Source organism: Ascaphus truei, chromosome 2 (genome assembly GCF_040206685.1).
Source record: "Ascaphus truei isolate aAscTru1 chromosome 2, aAscTru1.hap1, whole genome shotgun sequence".
Lineage (NCBI taxonomy): Eukaryota > Metazoa > Chordata > Amphibia > Anura > Ascaphidae > Ascaphus > Ascaphus truei.
In genome coordinates, this window is record NC_134484.1 from 232964636 (window position 1) to 232989399 (window position 24764).

The following is a 24764-nucleotide window of genomic DNA, read 5'->3' on the forward strand; positions in this document are numbered from 1 at the left end:
CTAGGTCCGTCCCTACGCAGCACAAAGTGGCAGCAGACACTTCTCCCTGTTTCCCAGTGTGCCTAGCTAGAGCCTGTCCTGATGACAGATCTGCTCTCAGCAGCGCCTCCAAATGTAACGGTATTTCTGGCCCGGCCTGACCCACCCAATCTCACATTGGCCCCTGTGGTCTAACCGGACCCCATTACAGTGTGAATATGCCTGACGGTGCACCTGTTGGCTACAGGACTCCTGAGTCTCCCGCATGATGGTGTGTGGGGAGGACCCGTCAGACAGGCAGCTGAGGTAGTGTGCTGAGTCTCACCTAGTTCCAGTGCAGCGCCTCCACCTCACCAGGGTCCCTGCGTCCGCATGGGGATGATCCTGACAAGGAACTCCTCGGTGGTGCAACCTCCTGTGAAATCATTGGACTCTCACACACAGGGGTTTCTCTGATCAGCTCCATCTTTATTGTCACAGTGGGCATAGCTGCCCTCCACAATGGGTATATTCAGCCGATCATCTCGTCCGTGCTCCCTTTAGATAGGTATATCACCTAGATCAGGGATTCACTTATTCCCGCAGGAATCACTGTCCTGTGCCAGGTCCCTGGACACAGCCTCCCTTGGAGTTACTATAACATAACTGACACTCTGATAGAAACTGAACTCCTGCCTCAGCTCTGACAAGAGCTGAACTCTTCCTCCTCTCAGCAGAACCTTCTAGCAACTAACTTTTAGACACAGTGCTGTGCCTTATGTAAGCTTCTGAGGCTGACACACCTCTGACATCACTAACCATGGAGTCAGAGCATGTGACCAGTCCCAGCCATACACAGGGCACCCCACCAGGGTGTGAGGGGAAACCTCCATAATTACTGCTGGCATGCCCACACTTACCAGGCCTTACTGCCAACAGGAGAGATGACTGTAGGCATTTTACATGACCGCTACATATATATATATATATATAGATTAAAACACAAAATAGGTGCCGCAGTCAAATCACCCCTAAATGGTCGAATTAATGGGATAACCAGTGGTCAAGGTAAAAAATAACCCTCTGGTGGTGCTACCGACCCACAAAATGTATGAAACATGAAAAGAAAAAAGAAGGGTCAAAAAGGTGCACTCAAACAATATCTAATGAAAAATGAAAAAATGTACTTTATTAGCAATGAGAAATAAAAAAACACACAAGACAGACCCAAACAACTACCACATAATAAATTGCTGTGCGTAAATGCGGTTATAAATATAGCACCAAGTCACATGGATTATGCACCAAATCACATGAAGGTCTGTTGAAAACCAATACATAAAGGTTCAAATATGGCATAACAAAACCAGGGGAAAGAATAGTTCCCCCAATAATGAAACTAAGATCGGCCGATCTAAAAAAGGAATTAAACAAACCAGACCACATGAAAGATAGTAATACCTCAAATGCCTGCTAGCCAAGCAGCAAGGATGAGAAATGTACTCAGAATATTGCATGAAGTAACATAAACATGAAAGGCACGGTTAATGGGTGTAATAATAAGCATAATAAAACACACAGCATGAATACCTAACTGGCTAGGAGAAAGATCATAAATAATGTAAACAAAGCCACTCAGATATAAGTACAAATGACCCTGCAAAGTGCTGCAAATGAGATGAATAAACTGATGCCAGCTTGGTGCTGCACCTATGGATTGAACAGCCAAGGGATGGAGTCCAAATAGTGCACTGGTAGCACTCAAGATTTGTCCTCAATGGTGAGATAATACTGAGGATAAGCAGGGGTCAGGATAAAGCAACCCAGGGACAAAACACACTGCAGATGAAGAATAAGCAGGGCAGTAGGGGAATCCCAATACAGACCAGCGTCCCTTGCGTCCCTTGCTCAGGCATCAGCAGTAGAACAAAGAAAAATCTGGAGGATAACAATGCAGCACACGGGTCAGGAAGAGGTAGGGGTGCTGTCACAGCTCTGCTCGACGGCCGTTTCGCCTGAAAAGGCTTCTTCCGGGAGCATCGGATCGTTGTCCTGGTAGAAGCGGTGACCATTCGGGAACTTGCGTGTGATGTATTGCTCTATCTCAGGGACAGTGTTGTCTTGGAAGAAAGCTTTATTCATGATTCCTATAGCAAGAAAAGAAAAGTGCTCAAAAAACTGCACAATAGTCATCCTGGTCCACGCCTAGAGATGGCACCCCACACATGCAGCTTCACGGGGTGTTTTGGCCACGGCTTCAAAGATATGCGGCCTTTTTTGTGGGATGCAAATCTTGCAAATCTCTCCAGTGACACAGTAGACTCGTCAGTGAAGATGCAATCCTGGAAAGTTTCCCCACTGTCGATCCATGCCTGGGCCTGGACCACTCTTTTGATTTTGTTTGCGTCCCGTATCATGTGGTACGCTCTGTAATGACAAGGAATAAATAATTTTAGCGGTACAGTACAGTTTCCTAAACAACACTTTTACCTCCTGTACTGTCCAGTACTAACCTCACACGTCCATATTTCCATCCAACGCTGCGTCTCATCTTCTTGAGGCTGGTCTTGGATACAGCGAGATTGTGATTTTCCTGCAGAGTGCATTTGACCCTTAATGCACTCCTCTCATCATTCTCCTCACTTATTTTGTCCACCAGAAGAGTTGTCGCCCTACAATGTAAAGAAAAACATTCCGGTAAGTAACATTTTTTTAAAAAGAGAGTAGATCAAGAGGATACAATATATTATTCTAATAATACAGTATGCAGCAATATAAAACTGTTGAAATATAAATATAAATATACAAAATATATATACTGTTGTATTATAAATATACAAAATATATACACTGTTGTAATATAAATATAAATATACAAAATATATAGACTGTTGTAATATAAATATAAAAAATATATACACTGTTGTAATATAAATATACGAAATATATACACTGTTGTAATATAAATATACAAAACATATATACTGTTGTAATATAAAACAAAAATATTAGATACAGAAATGTAGATGCACAGTACATTTTTGGATCAAATTTTTTTATCAAAGTTTTATAAATATACTTACGCGTTAGTTACCCTTGGTGCCCTTTTGCGTTCTCTGTTTTTTCCGTGTGCATGATAGCTCACGGTGGTTGCTGGCACAACGAGGCCAGAAGTAGCTAACCAGCGTTGGATAGCAGAAATTCGGTGTCCGCTCGTGTACATCTCCTTAATTCGCATGCTGAGATCCTTGGAAATCTTTTAACAACCATTGCTTCGAGTAGAAAAAAATACAAACACAAGAATGTATATTCGATGTTTAGTCGATGTGTATTCAATGTGCAGTGAATCCACAAAATGGATGGTGTATTTATACAGTAATGACTTACATTAGAGTACACCCACTTTCAGCACCTGTACCTCGCCGCCATGCATAAAAGGTTACACACTTTGCATAGCCCACCACTCGATCTTTATATGAACTTGCCCTTGTCCAGATACTGTACTGCATTGTGCCACCTGCTTCCATGGAGCAACCGCGATTCTACGGACGCAGGAACCCTCTCGCCTCTGCCGTGCCTGTCAGGCAAAAAAAGCAAAAGGCGGTTTCATTTCCACGCCAAGGCAAAAGCGACAGTCTAAGGCCAATAAAGAAAACCTTCTGCTGACCCCAAAGGCTAAGGGTTTTCATAGACGTCAGCCTTATTATGTCAAGAAGATATACGGTGATGTACTCTCGACGCAAAACGATTGGCAGCAAATCCATCGAACCCGCAGACCACCACCTCCCATACACTTCGACAACTCTGCCGCCGCTGTCCCGGAAATCTTCAGCCCGTCTTCTCCACCCCTCGTCCTCGACGCTGTCGCCGCCCTCCCGGAAACCCACAGGACATCTTCTCCGGTTCTATCCGACGACGCTGCCGCCTCTGAAATCCACGGTTCACTTTCTCCTTTGCTCTTAGCTTCTGCTTCTCGACTCTGCTTCTCGCCCGGAAATCCAAAGGTCACTTTCTCCATCCCTCTTCGACGACGCTGCCGCTTCTCCTCTACCGGATATCCACAGGTCACCTCCTCCACCATTCTTCGATGTCGCTGCCGCTTCTCTCCATGGAACCCCCATCTCATCCTCCGTTGTACCCATCCACCCAGATGTCCACACGCCATGCACAAGAAGCAGCTCGTTAGACCGGATGCTGATGGGATAAGTGTGAATCTCCCCGGGAACTCTTTTGTGCTAGCAAAGATAGATCTTCTTCTGGAGGCAATGCTACATATGGATCAATGGATGCTAGATATGGATCAACGGATGGATCGACGGATGGAGAAGATAAGGCTGACATAGCGGGTATACATCGTTTGCTCGGTGTTAATGCCCCTGTTTCCCCGACGCTGGAGCAGGGGGGTGACATTGATGAGATGAATGGGAGCATCAACCCCCTTCCATTACCAAGCGCACCTCCTCCACCAGAAGATGTAGTGTACATGTATGCCGTTGAGGAGGACATGACAACCCCGTCAAGACCACGACAGGAGACAACACGGCGACCAAGACCGGAGGAAAGCTTCCTCCTAGACAACCTACCATCGCCCGTCGCCTCAAGCACACCCGCTTGCAGAAGACCTACATTCGCTCGCATCGATATGGTGCCTGACATCACACTGCACGATCTGACACCGGCGCTTAGGGAGAAGTATAGGGTGATGAGTGAGGGGGCAACCCACAAGTATGCCTTGTTACTTTTTAAGCCCCATGTTCCCTACTCGTTCTTCTGCGACTGGGCCTTCAAAGTGAACTACGACGGAAATCGCGTAAAGAAGGCGCTTCCTGCCAATTTCAGAAAGAACATTCTGGATGAAATGCGGCACTTTTATCCAATTACAGATCCTGTAATGAAAGGCGTTCGAGACTGCATTAATGGCGTTTTGCGCCATGCAAGAAATCGGCCATGGACGGACAATGTGGTGGACTTTCTGGATTAATAACGGGAACTGTAAGACCATACTGTTGTGCTGAACTGTGCTGTACTGTACATGTTTTGACCTGCTGTACATAAATAAAGAAGATGTTGTTGTGTGTTTTTTAACTTGTATTTATATAGAAATGTTTTAACTTGCTGTACACACACACACAGGACCTGCACAATTCCAGTCCCTGAGGGCCGCAAACAGGCACGGTTTTCAAGGTTATCCTGAAAACCGGGCCTGTCTGCTGCCCTCGAGGACTGTAGTGGTGCAGGCCTGACTGACTGTTTTGCACACCATCCCACTGTACTGTATATTGTATGTTTCTTTAATAAAGTAGATGTTGTGTTTTTTATACTGTATTTTATGAATAAAGAATTTTTTTAATCACAGGTAAGACCATACTGTTGTGCTGAACTGTATTGTACATGTGTGACCTGCGGTACTTAAATAAAGAAGATGTTGTTGTGTGTTTTTTTTTTTTTTTTTTCCAAACAGTTTTATTAGGCATTCATATAAACATACAGTGGCTTAGTTCACATAAGCCTAACATTTTTGAATCCGCAGATTTTTTGGGGGAAAAACAGTTAGGCAACCGCCGTTGCCCGTAGGAAAAGGGAGGGGGGCCTTCGAAGAGGGAAGGCAGAGGGGGGGGACTGAGGAGGTAAAGAAGGGGGGGGGGGACGGTAGAGAGGGGGGGAGGGGTAGGAAGGGGGGGAAGACCCATCTGACTGATTAGGGGAATGGCCTCTAGGGTTGTGTTTGAGCACCTATGGTGGGGTAACCAGGGTCTGGTTCGTTTGGTGTGGTTGTCTGGTCCTATTGTGGGAGATCCAGGGATCCCAGATATCCTCGTGTGCAGGCAGTTTTTGTCGGACAATGGCTGTGAGCCTCTCCATAGTCATTACCTCTTCTACTCTTTTCCTAATTGTTCCTAGTGCTGGCGTAGTTGTCTTCCTCCAGGAGGCCGCAATACAGCAACGAGCCGCGGTCATAATGAAGGAGATCAATTTCCTGACTGGCCGGACAATGTCCTTCAATGGTGCAGCCAGCAGGTAGGTCAGTGGTTCGATAGGCACTTCTAGGTCGGTGACCTCTTTTATTAAAATTTGGACCTTGGCCCAGTACTTAATAATTTCTGGACAGGTCCACCAGATATGGACCATGTCCCCTCTATGACCACAGCCTCTCCAACATTGATCTGAAGCCAGAGGGTAGATTTGGTTTAATCGTGCTGGGGTAAGATACCAGCCAAACATAATTTTGTAGATATTTTCCTTTATTGTAGTGCATAGGGAGGTCTCCGAGGCTGTCTCCCAGATTTCTTCCCAAGTCTCTCTGCCTATAACCGTGTTCAGGTCAGCTGCCCATTTGAGCATATAGTCATGTTCTTTTGGGGTCGAGGAACGCTCTAGAGCCCCGTATATATCAGAGATTAGACCCTTCTGGTGGGTCTTTGTCTCGCAAAGAAGCTCAAATGATGTGAGAGTGGGGTATTCTGGGAGAGGACATGTTGTCCTAATAAAGTTTCTAATTTGGAGATATTTAAATGTGTCCAATTCTTTAATTTTATATTTGGTCCTTACCTCTTGGAAGCTCAGAAGCCTCCCCAGGCTCAGAAGATCCGCAATCGCCTCTATACCCCTTGTGCTGTATTGTTCGAACAGTTTAGATCCACATCCCGGGGGGAACTTTGGATTGTTGAGAATGGGGGTCAATTGGGAGCTTTTGGTAGTAAGGCCATATTTGTATTTACAACGAGACCAGACGTCCCATGTGAAACGGGAGGCCTGAAGTTTCAGGTTGTGTGTATGACCCTCTCCTCTGTCCAGGCTCCAGAGGCAGGCTTGCAGAGAAGGCATTTTGGCACATCGAGTCTCTATCTCTACCCAACTACAACGGGTCGGGTCAGAATTCCACATCACCACCTGCTTGAGCTGTGCAGCTAGGTAATATCTGTGTATGTCCGGAACCCCCATACCTCCCCTAGATCTTGCAGCCATCAGGACCGACCTGGCGACTCGGGGTCTTTTGCCCTGCCAAATGAATTGAAATATTCTGTTTTGCATGTTTTTAAGATCAGTGCCTGGGACGTGGATCGGGAGGTTGTTGTGTGTTTTTTAACTTGTATTTAGACAGAAATGTTTTAACTTGCTGTCCACACACACAGGACCTGCACAATTCCAATAATCGTAAAATACATAAATAAATACAAAAACAGTACCATATATTTACTATCTATATTATGGATGGGGACATGACTGAGTACTGTATATGGTACTGTTTTTGTATTTATTTATGTATTTTACAATTATTGTGTATAAATCATGTTCCAATACTAAGATTTTTTAAGTCGTATATTTTAGACAAAGTATTACATAGGATTGTTGCCTCCTTAGCTTTATCATTTATCATTCATTAATTATTTTCATGTGTTAACTAATTGGCCAGTCAGTCAAGATCGTGGCTGATTGGTTTACACAAATATAAATGGTATGACGTATTGACTGTTGTGTTTCCCCTGAAGAAATCACCATTAGTGTGAAGAAACGCGTTGGGAAAGTCAGTATAGTGTGAGCTACTGATAATATATTCATTCCCACCATGCCTGCTGCCGGGACTGTCGGTCATGCCGTTACATATCGGCGAACTCTTGCCCCCTCCCCCGTGCCCTCACGAGGTCACAGCCTCGATCCTCCCATCTAGAGTTGCTGCAAACAGCGGTGGACTTCCGGGTTATACTGGGAGAGACTGAACGTTCCTCAAGGCCCATGCTGGATGGTGGCTAAGAAGAGCTTGGATTCCACAAAAGAAGGGAGAAACGTGTGAGCGGAGCAGTTTTGGCGTTTGGCGGTTGGCGAATGAGTGTACTCATTATATGCTTTTATTTCACATTTGTTTGTGAGTTTAAATTTGTTGGACCTAATATTGGAATTAAATGTGTATGTTTCATATTACACTAGGATCAGGCGCTTTCTTTTTTTGTCATATATATATATATATATATATATATATATATATATATATATATATATATATATATATATATTAAGAGAAAAGGCAGATCCCGCATCCACAAGAAAAATAAATGTAACTATATACTGACTTAAAGTAAATATTAGGTAATAAGTCAGTGGTGCTATAAGGGCCAGGTTATGTGGTATGAGAGAAAGAGCAGAAAGAGCCTCACACAATAGCACTCTAGTATACCAGGGTAGTACATATATCAAAACATCTTTATTGAATGGCTGTCACAAAACAAGAATTAAAAGAAAGCAGAGAAAAAGTTTAAAACAAGGCATGGATCCCTTGTACGTTGGTCTGAACACAAACCTCCCAATTTCAAATACAAAACATGAGAAAAGCCATCTCACATCAGACAAAAGGTGTGCTGAAATATTCCTGACAAATAGATATGCTAAATACAGACAATCAAGCAGGGAAAACAGGAAGTGGCCGTGGTCAAGGGGTCAAACACAAAATATCATAGCATGCTCTCCCTAAGGAATCTCTGAGATAATCTCTACAAATGCAATGCATAAATATGTGATGAAGCCAAAGATATAGGGCCAAAGGGCACACTTCAAAAAGCCTGTATACTCATGGTCTAAAGACACCTAAAAGTCGGACATGCAGCAAAATCATGAAGGAGGTAAGGAACAAAAAACCTTAAACCATGATAACGTGTCCCTGAGGGGGGACAAACCAAGGGATCCTGCCTACACCACCCACTCCTACGCGTTTCGGCCAGATGCCTTCTACTGGGAGTGGTGAGGTAGGCAGGATAACATGCTTACTTAAAAAGGATCTATAATGAAGCCCTAAGTGTCAACACCTGATAAAAGTTTGCACTGTGCCTAATTACTAGATAGCTAACAGGAGTGTGTATGGTAAACGTACTCACTGCGTGTATCTGAAGAAGCAATAACGGAGAAGGACCCAATCATGTTTGAATGTTTAAGAGACGCCCTCCCCCTCTCGAGAGGGCACTCCTGGCAAGACCTTCCCTACACAGAGCATTTGCGCATGCGCGTTGCGTCATCGGGAATTACCCGATGCCCTGCTGTATGACTCCCAGCTGACTAGCATAGGCCAAAGAAAATCTGTGCCTGAGGGACGCCCTCCCCAGCAGGAGAGGTCAGTACTGGCTAGTGAGTCCCCTATCATGGAGCTGCGCATACGCATGACGACATGGGGAATCGTCCAATACATCCCCATGTCGCTCCGTGTCGGCGCACAGACTAATAGAGAAATCACTATATGTCAAATGCGCATGCGCGGCTCAGTTGAAATAGGTCCCTGTAGCAGGACTTACCCTGTATAGGGGATAGCATCATGCGCATGCGCACTAGACACATATTGGTCCTGTCCTCATTAAAGAGACAGTATTAAAGATCGTGCTACCTCAGAGGAGGGATTGTATATAGTAATTATTATTAGCACATCTCATGCATAATTACAAAGGTTGAACAGGCCACAACAGTGTGGACAAAGTGGACACCGAAAGGATATGAATCACATAAAAAGAGGAGTTACAAATATGAATGCAGAACATCAAAAGCTTGCACTTGAATTATATCAGTGGTGCTGGAGAAAGTTGTTATGTGTGTACATGCAAATACACTTATATCCATGCTCAAAACATATAAAAGATATCATGAAAGCATCCAAAGTGCAGTAATAATACAATGTAGCAGCACAAGAAGGAACAAAATAACTAATAAAGTGTGAATATGAATTTCACATCACTAAAGGGTCTGCAACTTGATTCTTATATTGAAGGATGACAAGGCAACACTTTACAGATTTAGTGGAGAGCATAATATCTTATCAACATATTAGACCAAGCTGTAATATAGGGTGTGAATCCACCAGTGCCAACACTGACTCATGAAGTTCACTGAAACAAATTCAAACTGTAACTAAAGTCCAAGAAAATTTGTCCTAGACAGCGCGGCTCCCATAGCATAATACTGCAAATAAATTTTAATAATTGCCCAATGCTCAGAATACGGCCACTCACAATTTAAAAATAATAACAATCAAGGATATCACTAAGGTGTAGACTTCACCCGTACCTCCGTTGCATACACCAGTTCCACGTGAATGAATACACCAGACCTCTGCCACAGACCGGGAACCAGGAGCGTGCATCCACACTAATTCACTTCCTGGTCGAAGTCTCGTGATAGCAGTCGCGGGCGTGTGCAGCATGCAACATAAAGTATATCATACCCAAGTGGTAGAAACATCACAGGAGAAGTATATTGATCGGGATAGAGTATAGAAGTCCACAATAGATAAAGGAATCCTTGGCTTGGCTTTGCCCTAAGCGTTTCGTCGCGCCATGCAACTTCCTCAGAGAAATGTGCAGCACTCAGTGTGTTTCTTAAATAGCCCAGTTCTTGATTGATTGGTTAAAAGGCTACACCCTGATGCTGAAGCTCTAAAATAATTTTTCAAATAATTGTACATCTGCTTAAAGTAGGGGAATACTAGAATGGGGATGGGACACTCAACAATATGCTACAATAACAAAAACAAATCATCATAAAAAACGTAAAACAGGTGAGTCAGGTTTGTCTAGTCCTGTGAGTGCATGTTGTAAGTCCCTTACTGCTTTTGAGTGATCTTACCCTTGATTGTGAGAGCGAAAAGGGTAAACCTCGGGGGGTTTCAAATTGTTTTATTATGGGATGTGGCATAGTGTACCTGTTGTGAAACCCAATAAAAATCTTGAAGTTGAAAAAAAAAAACGTAAAACAGGTATTAACAATAAAACATGTGACAATCAATACTTCTCCTATAATAGAGTATCATTAGGTGACGGATGCAATATAGATTGGCTTATAAATACCTCATTGACAAAACCCTGTATTATACAGATAGATAAATAAATAATCATATTGGTTGTGCAAAAATATTTTTTATGCTCTATAGCTCTGAATTTGTTGGACGAATGGTGTTACAAGTAACATATGGTATACTTATAGGGGTTAATATTAGTGACCAAATTGTCCCAAGATAAATACAACACCAATTCGTCCAACTTGTATTGTATTGTATTGTATGTCTTTATTTAAATAGCGCCATTAATGTACATAGCGCTTCACAGCAGTAATACACGTGGTAATCAAATAAAAAACAGATAATATAAATAACAGATCATGGGAATAAGTGCTTTAGACATTAAGGAAGAGGAGTCCCTGCCCCGAGGAACTTGCAGTCTAATTGGTAGTTAGGGAGAATGTACAGAGACAGTAGGAGGGAGTTCTGGTAAGTGCGTCTGCAGGGGGCCAAGCTTTATGTATCATGTGTTCAGAATATCCACAGTGCTATTCATATGCTTCTTTAAGCAAGTGTGTCTTAAGTTGGGTCTTAAAGGCGGATAGAGAGGGTGCTAGTCGGGTACTGAGGGGAAGGGCATTCCAGAGGTGTGGGGCAGTCAATGAAAAAGGTTTAAGGCGGGAGAGGGCTTTAGATACAAAGGGGGTAGAAAGAAGACATCCTTGAGAAGAACGCAAGAGTCTGGATGGTGCATAACGAGAAATTAGGGCTGAGATGTAAGCAGGGGCAGAAGAGTATAAAGCTTTAAAAGTGAGGAGAAGAATGGAGGGTGAGATGCAGGATTTGACTGGAAGCCAGGAGAGGGATTTCATGAGGGGAGATGCTGAGACAGATCTCGGAAAGAGTAGAGTGATTCTGGCAGCAGCGTTTAGATTGTAGGGGAGACAGGTGAGAGGCAGGAAGGCCGGACAGCAGGAGGTTACAGTAATCAAGACGGGAGAGAATGAGGGCCTGAGTCAGAGTTTTAGCAGTCAAGCAACAGAGGAAAGGGCGTATCTTTGTTATATTGCATGGGGAAAAGCGACAGGTTTTAGAAATTTTTTGAATGTGAGGGGCGAATGTGAGAGAGGAGTCGAGTGTGACCCCTAGGCAGCATGCTTGGGCTACTGGGTGAATGATCGTAGTTCCAACAGTAATGTGGAAGGAGGTAGTAGGGCCAGGTTTGGGAGGAAGTATGAGGAGCTCTGTTTTAGCCATGCTGAGTTTAAGGTGGCGCAGGGCCATCCAGGATGATATAGCAGAGAGACATTCAGAAACTTTGGTTTGTACAGCAGGTGTAAGGTCGGGTGTTGAAAAGTATATTTGTGTGTCGTCAGCATAGAGGTGATAATTAAACTCAAAAGATGTTATTAGGTCACCAAGAGAGAGTGTATACAGAGAAAAGAGAAGAGGTCCCAGGACAGAGCCCTGGGGTACCCCCACAGAGAGATCAATAGAGGAGGAGGAGGAAGTGTTAGCAGAAGAGACACTGAAAGTACGATGGGAGAGGTAGGATGAGATCCAGGATAGAGCTTTGTTCCGAATACCAAGAGTATGGAGAATGTGAAGGAGAAGAGGGTGGTCCACGGTGTCAAATGCTGCAGAGATGTCGAGTAATATGAGCAGAGTGTAATGACCTCTGTCTTTGGCAGCATGGAGGTCGTCAGTTATTTTAGTGACGGCTGTTTCCGTGGAGTGAGCAGTGCGGAAGCCAGATTGTAGAGGGTCTAGGAGAGAATAGGTGTTGAGAAAACTCGATTCAGAACTAATTGAGAACATACCATATTGGACAACCATCATTCAATAGTATCCATTTGTGTGCAATATGTTTGCATAAAAGTTATTAAAATGACTAAAAAGAACAAATAATTGCTCTTAGAGCATATTGCAGTTTTAAAATAATCTATCAATATAATAAAATACTCTTTAAAAAGCATAGCATCTAATTCAAATAAAGAATATATATAAAATATAAAAATATATAAAAAATATAAATGTGAAATATATACTGTAGTAAATATACATTCGCCTACAATATACATTGATTACTACATTTTATAGTCTATAGAGTGCTCTGGATCGTGAGGCCAACAGACAAAAAGGCAGAGTCCCCTAAAGATAATAACAGCAGAGCCCCCTAAAAGGGAGCACAATGTTAAATAAGTGTGCTGGTGTCTATGTATTCATTGAAACCCCTGGGGGACAGTGTTGTCCAATGTGTACATCCAGAAGGTCTCCCTAAGGCACAACCTCCTGAATCTATCTCCCCCAGAAGAGTCAATGACACACATTCCAGACCCTTGATGGTCATAGAAGAGGGATCTCTGTCGTGATGCTGTGAGAAGTGTCTGGAGAGGCTATGAGCTAGGTTCCCTTTAATAACGTTTCTCCTGTGTTCTAGGAACCTAGTACTCATAGTGCGTGTGGTCCCACCCACATATTGGGGACCACAAGAGCAAAATATGAGATATATTAAAAGGTGGAAAGACAATTGATTTTGCCCTTCACCTCATATTCTTTATGGTCGGAAAACGAGCAGAATTCCTTGCCAGTAACAAGATGTTTACAAGTAAGACATCTTGTACGTCCACAAGGAAAATTACCAAAGGGTTGAGTAAAAACCCAGGAGTGGCTTTTAGCGATATCTCTTAGCTGTAACATACTATTTATTGTAACCTTTAGCAGTAAATTTGGAAACTAGCTCTTGTCCCTGTACTTCAAAATCCTGCCGAGACGAGCAGTTCCTTTTGATCCGATAGGACTGACTTTTTGGTATATTTTCCAGCCATTTACTGTGACGGTTACTCGATGCATGGAGATAACCATTAACTGACACTTCTTTGATATGGGTTTTAGTTAATATTCGATCATCCCCACCATCTGTAACGTATAATACAATATCCAAAAACGTAATTTGTCTAGGCTGGATCTCAAATGTGAATTCCAATCCCATCTCATTAACGTTAAAGGATTGGAGAATGTTGAAAAGTTCCAACTCCTCTCCTTCCCAGATGATGATTATGATGTCATCTATGATTGATTCTCACATGTTTTATTGTTAATACCTGTGTTACATTTTTTACGATGATTTGTTTTTGTTATTGTAGCATATTGTTGAGTGTCCTATCCCCATTCTAGTATTCCCCTCCTTAAGCAGATGTACAATTATTTGAATAATTATTTTAGAGCTGCAGCACCAGGGTGAAGCCTTTTAACCAATCAATCAATCAAACAATCAAGAACTGGGCTATTTAAGAAACACACTGAGTGCTGCACACCTTCCTCTGAGGAAGGCGCATGTCGCGACGAAACACGTAGGGCAAAGCCAAGTCAAGGATTCCTTTATCTATTGTGGACTTCTATACTCTATCCCGATCAATATACTCCTCCTGTGACGTTTCTACCACGTGGGTATGATATACTATATGTTGCATGCTGCACACACCCGCGACTGCTATTGCGAGACTTCGACCAGGAAGTGAACTAGTGTGGACGCATGCTCCTGGTTCCCGGTCTGTGGCAGAGGTCTGGCGTTATTCATACATGTGGACCTGGTGTATGCAACGGAGGAACAGGTGAAGTCTCCACCTTAGTGAGATCCTTGCTTGTTAATATTTTTAAATTGTGAGAAGCCGTAATCTGAGCATTGGGCAATTATTAAAATTTATTTGCAGTATTATGCTATGGGAGCCGCGCTGTTTTCTTGTTTTGTAGTGTTAAGGAGAAAGTGGCTATTTCTGAAGACTGGCAGCGGCGTCCCTACAGCACTGGTTCCGGCTCCATCTGCTATTGGAATCATTTGTGGGGCACTCTTTTCCCTTTTTGTGTTCCCCGGTCTGTTTGTCATTGTTTGTTTGTGGTTCTGTTCTGTGTAGTTTGTATTTTGAGGCCACACGGGCAAAATTGTTATTAATCATACATTTCCAATCTGATATTCCCATACCAAAGTGAGCGCAGCAGAATATTCTTTTTTCATATATATATATATATATTTCTGAGGAGTATAAGAATCACATTGAATGTAGCATAAGTAACTACCTTCTTAGATATTGAAGACTAACAGAAGTATAATATAAAATATAAATATATATATATATATATATATATTTTTTTTTTCACTTATTAGGTTAAAATGTTTTAAGTTGCTTTTCTCTTATGGGCAACTTGAAACAAAGACATTTTAGTTATAACGTAAGTTCCTAACATTCCTAGACAGATGCTTGCTGATGGCAATTTGGTGTAGAATGTTATAAAAGAGGTTTATTGAGCATAAAAGTGTCATCAAGAAGGGTACTGACCCCACAGCATTAGTACACCATTGTGTGCAGCATAGGCATCCGATTGCATCATTGAGAGTTATGGGCATTGAGGTCGTACCCCCATTTAAGGGGGCTTTGGATAGAGACACTGCGCTCCTTAGAAGGGAGGCTTATTGGATATTTCATCTTAAGACTATTATTGAAGTGGTCTCAACAAACCATTGAACCGTAAATGTTTCCTTGACATGCGGTGATTGTGCACTTTTATGATGGACCTGCGTCAATTGATCTCCTGTCATGTTTATTTGTTTGTTAATGTATCTGAATTTTGGAGGATTTGATGTTTGAGTATGCCTTATTAGAGTTCAGTCATGGTGACACTTCTGTGTGTGATTTATGTCCATTTTTGTTTATGTTGTTTGTCATTGTCTTTTGGGTTCTTATTGTGTATCATGTTTCATAAGTTGCACTGTACCACTTGTATAAACACCATTGGTATATATATGTTGTGTATTATTGGTTTTAAAGGTTATTTACCCTCTATTTATGATACCTGGGTGCTGGAAATTGGTTCTTTGTTTTTTTCCTTTTCTTGGGGTTTTTTCTGCCTTTTTGGAGTCACTGCAATATGCTGTTGTGGCTAGCTTTACTCTCTATTATGTTTGGGTTTGTTTATCTATTTGGTAGGTTCTTGTGCCTTTTTAGGGGAGTTATTGCTTTGTAGTGGCTGCGTGGGAGGGTTTGATGCATGCATGGGATTCTCAATATGTTGTGGCTAGTTCTGCGCATGCGCGGACTTCTGCTGTATGCTCGTAGTACTGGCAATTCCCCATGGTGGCCTCTTCCGCCAATAGTAGCTCTACAGCCACAAACGTATGGGATTGGTTGCCTGCCTACACTGCATAGGAGGAGTGGCCATTATGATCGTAGTGGGATGACGTGTTGCCCATGCTTTGACTGCCTTTACACTGATGTTGGTCCCACACTGTGTGTGAGGTATACTACACATGCGTGGTTGTCTGTTGCGGCAGTGACATCATTGATACTCCGATTTTCGCGCCAGTCATCACCTACAGTGACTTAGAAGGGTGAGTTGGGGGGTATATTAAGGGATTATTGTGTATTGTTTGTCAGATCTCACCTTGAGAAAGACTGCATTTGCAGTCGAAACGTTAGATTTTTTTGCTGTATTAAACTACTTATATTGAAGACCGAGTGGAATTTTGCCTTTGGCAATTTGGTGTAGTACCGAGTAAATACAACATGGTACTAAAAAACAAGAAGGTTTTAGTCAGCAAAAGGAGTTCGTTAAGATAAGTGATGTATATCTCTTTGTTCTGAGGAGTATAAGAATCACTTTGAATATAGCATAAGTAACTACCTTCTTAGATATTGAAGTCTAACAGAAGTATCATATAATATCTATACTAACGCTGAAGCTGATTGAAGAATAATAAAAGTCTGCTGATTTGAACTGGTAACCTAATTCCTGGGTTTTACATCGCAAAGACATTTCTAACACACTGCATACACTGCCATCTCAATATAAAAGAAAAACAAAACATAGCATCACATACCACTTGAATAAACATGAATTCCAACGATCAATTTATCTTACCATTCATCTCTGGACCCAAATGGATTTACAGTACTTTGTAATTGCCCCGATTTTAAAGGAGCATGTTCCATAAACCTGTACCATAATAGTCACATATTTCAAACAAAATGAAACCTCTTTGAACTGAAAACAATCATTACTGGTTCACCCCCCCCCCCCCCAACCATGCACCAAAAGTAAGTATTTTCCTTTGAACTTTCCTTAAAAACAACATTGTTTTTCTTATACTGGGTGGACAGATATATTGGCGTCCTAAACACTTTCATTAAACAAGAGACCCTTTCCCTAACTGATCTACAGTATCTAAGAGTTACGGTATACATTAAAAATTGAACATAGTTTCCAGATAGAACGACATCTTCAAAAGTCAGACCCCCCCCCTTTAATGTCCCAAAAAGACAACACAAATGCTTGAAACTACTGCTGAGATGCATTCAAATCAGACATCAAACATGTACAGTAGTGAGTTGTTTACAGGTATCCCAATGCCCCTGCTCCTCAAAACTCTCATCTACTGCTCTTTCTCAAATGCTACTGCAGATCAACATTTCCTTTGTAACATCCTTCACCTTTCCAATTTGGAAAAAAATTAAACCACTGGTTCTACGTTCCTTTTCTTGCCTTCTAAACTGTTATCCTGAGATGTTCCTGCAAAGTAATCATCCAAGGCTCTATGCTAACTCCCCTACTGTGTGTTTCCTAGCTCACTATACTCTGTTATGTATGGGGGGTAGTTAGTGAAGTGTTAAGGTATGTTGTACATCTTTATGTCACATAGTAGACGGTTGCCCATGACTAACTGGCCACTCAGGCTACAAAGGGGTTATTATATTAAAAAGTAGAAACAAATGTATTTTATGAACTTGTATCTGCTATTCTAGTTATTTCACTTTATCATAAATCAAAACTAACACCACGGTTAGGTATGACTTATATAAAGTAACATTAAATTCCTGTTTAACTTTTAACTACACTAAGTAAATGGGGTATACGTATGGTTTGTTTACATATGATTTTTCTATCTGCGGCTATAATTAACTATATACTGTTTAGGTTAGTGAAACGGTGTTAACGTTATTTTTCCTTGGTGAATACAGCATTACGATCAACGTGATATTAACTTAGGTTAACGCTATATTAAATAGACTAACAGAGCTCAGAACATCTGAGCCTATAAAAAGCCTATTCAGTCGTCCCCCTATTTCTAGCATTAACATTAACTTAGCCTAACAAAGACATCGTTCCAACCTCTATTGTCCATCGTTACTTGTGATTCTTTTGTGTTCCTTATTGTTTATTAAATATGTGCCACAGTGATAGCAAAAGTGTACCTGTTATTCATTTTAATGTTGTCTAGATGCAGAATGAAATGACTGGTCGCAAAGCCACAACCTGTACACATTTGTTTTACCACTTTTTTTTTTTGCATTCTGCTTTATTTTTTAATTTGGTATGTTTATGTTTTTGTTTTTGTTCTTTAAAAATGTAAGGACAAATAGGCAGATTAACTGCACCTTTTTCAGAACATACTAATAAATAGCACATTAGTGGAATAGAAACACTTTTTTTTTTGCCTAGCAAAAAAATAGTAGTGGCAATTGTAATACATATAAAGAACACTTGATTAGATGCATATGGCAGTAGGTTGGTTGTTATTATATGTATGATGCAATTTCTGCTTCTGAATATACTGGCATCTTACATATATTTTATATATATATATATATATATATATATATATATATATATATATATATATATATATATACATGAACAACTCAATAAACACAAATATATATAATATAAGAACATCATTATTTTTCTCTGTTCACTCATATTTATTTCCATTGCAAGTATATAATCTAATTGTGAATATGATGTTATAAAGTTAATACAGGTGCCATTACCTTCCAGATATTGATTCTCTTGGTATATAGAATTCCTCTCCAGGGAGATAAGCTGATGCCGTTCCTCCTCCGAAATATGTCTTCTTTAGAAGAGGGGTAATCCGGTTAGATAAAACTAAAGCACCTAAGCCACTTGGAAATCCAAAGATTTTATAAAATGAAATGGGGATAAAATCCGGTTGATAGGATGCTAAGTCTAATGGAGAAGTACTGACATATGAAGCTGCATCCAGTAGCACAAACCAATTCCCTGGGGTTTTGTTGGGAAGCATTTTTCCAGATTTGATCTTGTCTACCCAAGAGAGGGGATACTTAATACCTGAAAAATTGCTTTGCGCTGGATAACAGAAGAGGTGAGATGTTCTGTGATTCTGATGTTCAGGTGCGGATATTTGGATCTCTGATGATATCATTTCATCTGGTCTAACGGGAACACTGGATACATTTATCATTGTAGTTATCCCTCTTATACCAACTACTGAGGTGTGATTATCAGTCAAGTAGTAAAATTGACTGCCTGGGTCATCTGAACTTTGAGGTGCCCATGGGAATATCTCTGCTACTAGTTTAAGTGCTGCTGTACTTCCCGCTGTAAAGATGACTGTGTAATCTTCAGCAGTTGTATTAAAATGTTGCAATATCCTGCAAAAAAGAGAAAAAAAGAACAGGAGTTGTAACTTCCATTGCAATGTTTAGAAATTGTATATGCTGAAATGAAAAGCAATTCAATCTGGCTATAGATTTGTCTTAACCTCCAATATGCCCTTTAAAGTTTGAGACAAAGCAATAATGTTTGAAATGACTGTCATTGGTTATACAGTATTTGTTGACTAAAGTACACCAAGAATGGAAAACTCATACAGAAAAAAATTATCACTATCATCACTAGTATGCCATTAAATGTATTAGAATGGCTCAGTGAGTAAAGACACTAACTCTGAAAACAGTGACACTGGCCTTCGGCAAGTCAGTTTATTTCCATATGCCTCACACACCGAAAAAATAGGTTGTAAGCTCTTTTGAGCAAATTAATCTGTCTGTAAAAAATCATTTGTGTTCTGAACTGTGCACTACTGAAAGTGAGAAGCTTTGTGTCCCATTGGGAGAATAGTGCTATATGAAATAAAGTTATTATTATTATATTTCACGAGATAACTACACACATCAGTACACACATAGTACAAGTACTGTTAGCTTACATCTTCATGGTTTCCCCTATGTCCATTGTCTTTTATGTGTTTTATCCATATTGTATCCAAAGGGTTGCATGTGGCATATGAACAAGCAAAAGATGATACATTCCATCAGAAAAAATACTATGCTATAAAATTCCAGAAGGAATTCACAAAATGTGAAAATCCCTGATTTAAAAAAAAAAGAAGCTTTTGGCTGAATATAAACATACTGACAGACCAGTTTAATTTGTATAATAGCTCTGTCCTTCTTATTTAACACAGGTTTCCCAGCTTTATCCTGCAACAATGAAAATTATGGGCAAAGACTTTCAAGGAATCGGAAGGCAAAACTATCCAAGTGGAATCACAACGTAGCACCAAAAAATTTAAATAAAGTGTAACGAAAACATATTTATTTTGTAATAGTAAAAATTCCAGAGATTAAATGAATAATATGATTAATCATGCCCCAGCCAGTTGAAGTTATACATTTTGCTGAGAAATCACAGATGCCATTGAAATCACAGTTGGTCCCACTGAACTCAAAAGAGGATCAAGTGTAATGTAAAACAACATGTATGCCGGTTCTGTACAGATTTATAATTTATTATAGGAGAATAATGTATGGTACTACTTTCTGGAGAGAAGGTATTAACTACAAATAAAGAGAACTCCAGAATAAGACACAATGAATCAGATGAATGAATCAGGCGAGTTAGTTTTTCTTGAGATATTTCACATACATCTTTACTCAACTGTCACAAGATACAAATATTTTACCCACAGTGTCATATTCACCTTGTTATGTTCTGTGTGAGCAAGGTCTGAAAAGATATCAAGGTGCTCAATATGCTCAGAATGTACGGCTGATGCAGTGAGTGTTCCAAACTTTTCTTTATCTTTACTATGTGAGATTTTAACCTCAGGCTAGACTGAATGGCTCTAAGCCCATACGCCACATACTGTAACATAAAATAATTCCCCTTCTTCAGTCTCTGGTAATATTAGGGTTGAACTTTCACACAACTTGGTCAAATCAGATACAGTATTCAACTAATACACACACACATACATAAATATATGTATATGTATATGTGTGACGTGCCATCATATTGTGGTTGCATTTTTTGGCAAATGCTTGTTTTCTATTGAGTGTTATTTTTTTCTATTTCTCTTGATTGTTTGGATGAAATAGTTTGTAGTTTGTTCCTATTCCTTGTTTGAATTGATGTGTTGGCTAGTGGTTTTTATTAATTAATTGCTTTGTTGGTTACTATTTAAAATTATTTAATAGTTTTTTTGTTAGTGCTGTCATTTATTGAATTGTGGTGTTTAGGTGATTGTGTATTTTGGGACGTCATGTATTTTTATTATGGTGACTATTGACTGCAATAGTGGCTTATCATGCCCATATTATATGGGTATGATTTACGACTATGCCAATCAATGGGTACAGGGTGGGTATACTGTAGTGGGTCCGGGGTGGGTGGTTTGGCCTCCAGGGTGGGTAGCAGGTTAGGGTGGGTTAACCCCTTATGTACTATAGCGGTTATTAACCGCTATGGTGATTAAGGGGTTAGGGGCCATTAGATTGTATTATTTATTGTATTATTTCTGGCAACGGAGGACATAGCCTTGCAGTATGCCGATGATGATGCCCTTCATGATGGCAGGTGTATGTTGAAAGCTTTATTTCCTTTTTTCTGCTGCCTGTCTAATATTTGATTTAATAATGGGCAAATGAGTTATTATCTATATCTGGATAATAGTTATTTTGCTCATTACTGTACTGTATGTGTTGGGGGGGAGGGGGGAAAGGTATATTTATTGCAATGTATTCCAAATTTTATATTTTGATACAGGATTGGTACCGCAGGCCAGCGGGGACCACCCGGGGACCCAGTTGAGGCCCCCGGACACTCGCTGGGACCACCTGGAGACCCACAGACAACCGTGGGGACCACCCGAGGACACCAAGACAACCAAGGGGACCACCAAGAAACCCCTTGGGCCCACAGATACCAGCTGGGACCACCTGGAGGCCCATAGACACCCACAGGGACAACCCGGGGACTCCCACCCGCCTCTGGTATCAATCCTGTGTATCAAAAAATAAAATCTGGTTTTATGTGGGGTCACAGGAGGTGGGTTGTGTATTGGTGTTTAGTACATATTGTATTGTTTATTAGGGGCATAGGGGGTGAATGAAGGGCCAAGTACCCACTTCACTCACCTCCTCTGCCCCCAATAAATCTGTTCTTGTTCCTTAACCACTTCATTGCCTTATCGGTTAGCCACTAAGGTAATGAAGGTTCCTGTAAATGCATTTTTATTTCATCGGATTGATGCCGGGGGTCTCCGGTGCTGATATTAATGGATATCAGTTCCGGAGACCCACGGCATCAATCCGATGCAGGTAAACAGCATTTTTTTTCTAAGTCCGGTTTCGCCGCTTATCGGCAGCTTCTCACCACCTTCTTGTCAACTTTTCTGGCGGGACGATTTTGAGAGGAAATCTCAATTCTAGAGTGGCGATTAGCCTCAATAAGCTAATCAGGGCAATTAGAATAGAACGAGTTTGAAAGGCTGACGATAAGTGGCTTATCGCTGCACGTTCGGCGATTATTTTTCCCTTGCCAAAAAAAATTGGCGAAAAGGTCGCTTATCGCCGACTTATCGGGGCTTACTGAATCACTGTAGGCTTTTTTGGCGATAAGGTGGTGATAAGTGGCTTATCCATGCTTAGTGCATAGGCCACTTAATCGCTTGGCAAATACAACAAAATATATATTTGCTTCTTACCTACAGGTCTCAAGCCTATAACTGTAACGGTCGTGCTCACCACAAACCAGGACCAGACCGCGGGACTTAAGTGGGGATAGATAAACACCGACCGTAGACCATGATGCCAGGTCCGGATTGCGGGTTCCGTCATCATGGATAGCCGGGTCGGGGTTGGAGAAGGCAGGGTTAACGGCATCCAGGCTGGGTCAAGGCAGGCGGCACAGGAGGATGGTCGAGGTCACAGTCTGGGGTCGGCATCAGGAAGGCTTCAGGGAAGAGCTTCAGTGTATATGCTTCTGCGAAAAGCTTCAGTGAAAAGCTTCAGCATAGGCACTGCAGTGCAAGGGAAGATCACTGGGATAGGACTCCTATAGTGCAGGGAATCCATAGCAGGTGCTCCAGCACAGGAGGTCCTTAGGAACAGGGAGGGCTTTGGCGTAGATGCTTCAGCGTAGATGCTGCAGCATAATGAACGCAAAGTCTTAAAGAAGTAGGAAGCTTCAGCAAAGGGGCTTCAGCATAGCAACAGCCTCTGGACAGAGGAGGCTCCAGGACACAGGAAGCTTCAGCACAGGAAGGCCAAGACGGGCCAAGTAGAGGTGCTTGTGGCAAGCACAGTCACAGAAAGAAAGGATTTATGCTCAGCCACTTCCTGATGGAAGGGCTGAAGCTAAATAGCACAGGCAGCCAATGGGGGCAGAGCTGCATAGGAGGCAGCATGAAGCAGACTGCAGTGTGAGTCCAGAACGAAGTGACTCCAATTGCCAAGTACAGGGAGGGCGTTTCCTGGAAGATCTATATCCTTGTAAGGGTGAGTTCCAGCCAAAGCCAGGATCGAAACCCTTACAATAACCACCCTGAAAAAACATAGGAGGTTATATACTGTATTTAATGCACAGAATACATAATGTATGCAAAATGTATGAAAATATTAACATAAAATGTCAATCATCCATGGAGACACATGAACTAATGTAACTTTGAGGGTGGTAGCTCACATCTAGCCATGCATAACCTGAAGAAATGTAAAAGTTAAATTGTATAGAACTGGTTTACAAAACCTCTCCTTAAGGACCACCAATTACTTCATTATTTAGGAGCAGCCAATGCATTTGCACATATGAAAACTACTGGCACACTATCAAGAAAATACTGCAGCAGTTAATTAAAATAATAATTTTATTTGACTAGTATGTATATCATATTAAATTGGAGGAAGGAAATTATGTTATATGTCTTGAGTCTAAATGCAGTAGAACCAATACAGCAAGACAAAGTGTTCCCATCTTATACTAATGATCTTTCTACAATATGCATGTGTAAGGGAACACTGTATATTATCTTTGTGTGCAATTCTGCAGTGCATGAGGTTTCAATAATTCATCTCACACTACATATTGTAGACACTGTGGCATCTGGTTGTCCTTCTAATAAAATACTTGAATTATTTTGACTGCTACAATATAATGCAATAAAAGAAACTAGAGTAGCAGCTGGCGATGTTAAGCAAATCAATTAACTGGCGACTCCATGCTGGCATTTCAGTGATCATCTCTAGACTAATGACAAAGGTCTAAAATCACATCTTCATAAATAGATGCATCAATGAAGGAACTGGGAATAAACCTAGCAGAATAAAATGTCAAGATTGATCCCCCACAGAGAATTATGCTGAATTGTTCTGAATCACTGTCACATTAGAGAGTGAAACCACGACTTAACAAAAAAGCATCTTGGTTCTATATGCAAAATGTCCATACAGTATCACTGTGTAGTTTTACTGTATGGATACTGAATTGATGTGGCTAACAATGCAACCGTGTATCTCACTGTAGCTTGCATAAAAGAGCTAAGGTTCACCCCACAACTGAGTTAAAGAATCCATACTCCATAGAACTTAGGTGTTTTCTCATTACGTACATATTAGAGGATTATAGGATTAAGAATCTGTAGGGGCTAATGCTACATATCTGCAGTTGGAAACAGCCGTTCTAACCGGTTTCAGAAGAAAATTCAGATTGACTGCAGTGGAAGATCAATTCCTGCTCCTGATATGATTAATATTAGAAATGTTTTGTCCCTCTACAGCATCCGTAACTGCGATTTTCAGCTCGCATCTTAGAGGCCTATTCAGGTAGCTTCGATAAGTGACTTATCGACGTTTTGAGCACTTCAAGCGAGTTTGCATTTGTAGCTATTCAGAAAGCTACGATAACATGGAAAACTCACTTGAAATCCTGATCGATAGCACTTCTGCTCAGACAAACCGACCTG

General features: G+C 41.1%; 1 protein-coding gene across 1 annotated transcript in view; it reads right to left on the reverse strand.

Moving 5' to 3' along the window:
- The window catches only part of MOCOS (molybdenum cofactor sulfurase), a 510054-nt gene that overhangs the window by 327969 nt on the left and 157321 nt on the right, over window positions 1–24764 (reverse strand). Inside the window, exon 4 of the mRNA XM_075585954.1 lies at window positions 18532–19173. Coding sequence (XP_075442069.1) covers window positions 18532–19173 — 642 coding nt within the window. The remainder of the gene's footprint in view (window positions 1–18531; window positions 19174–24764) is intronic.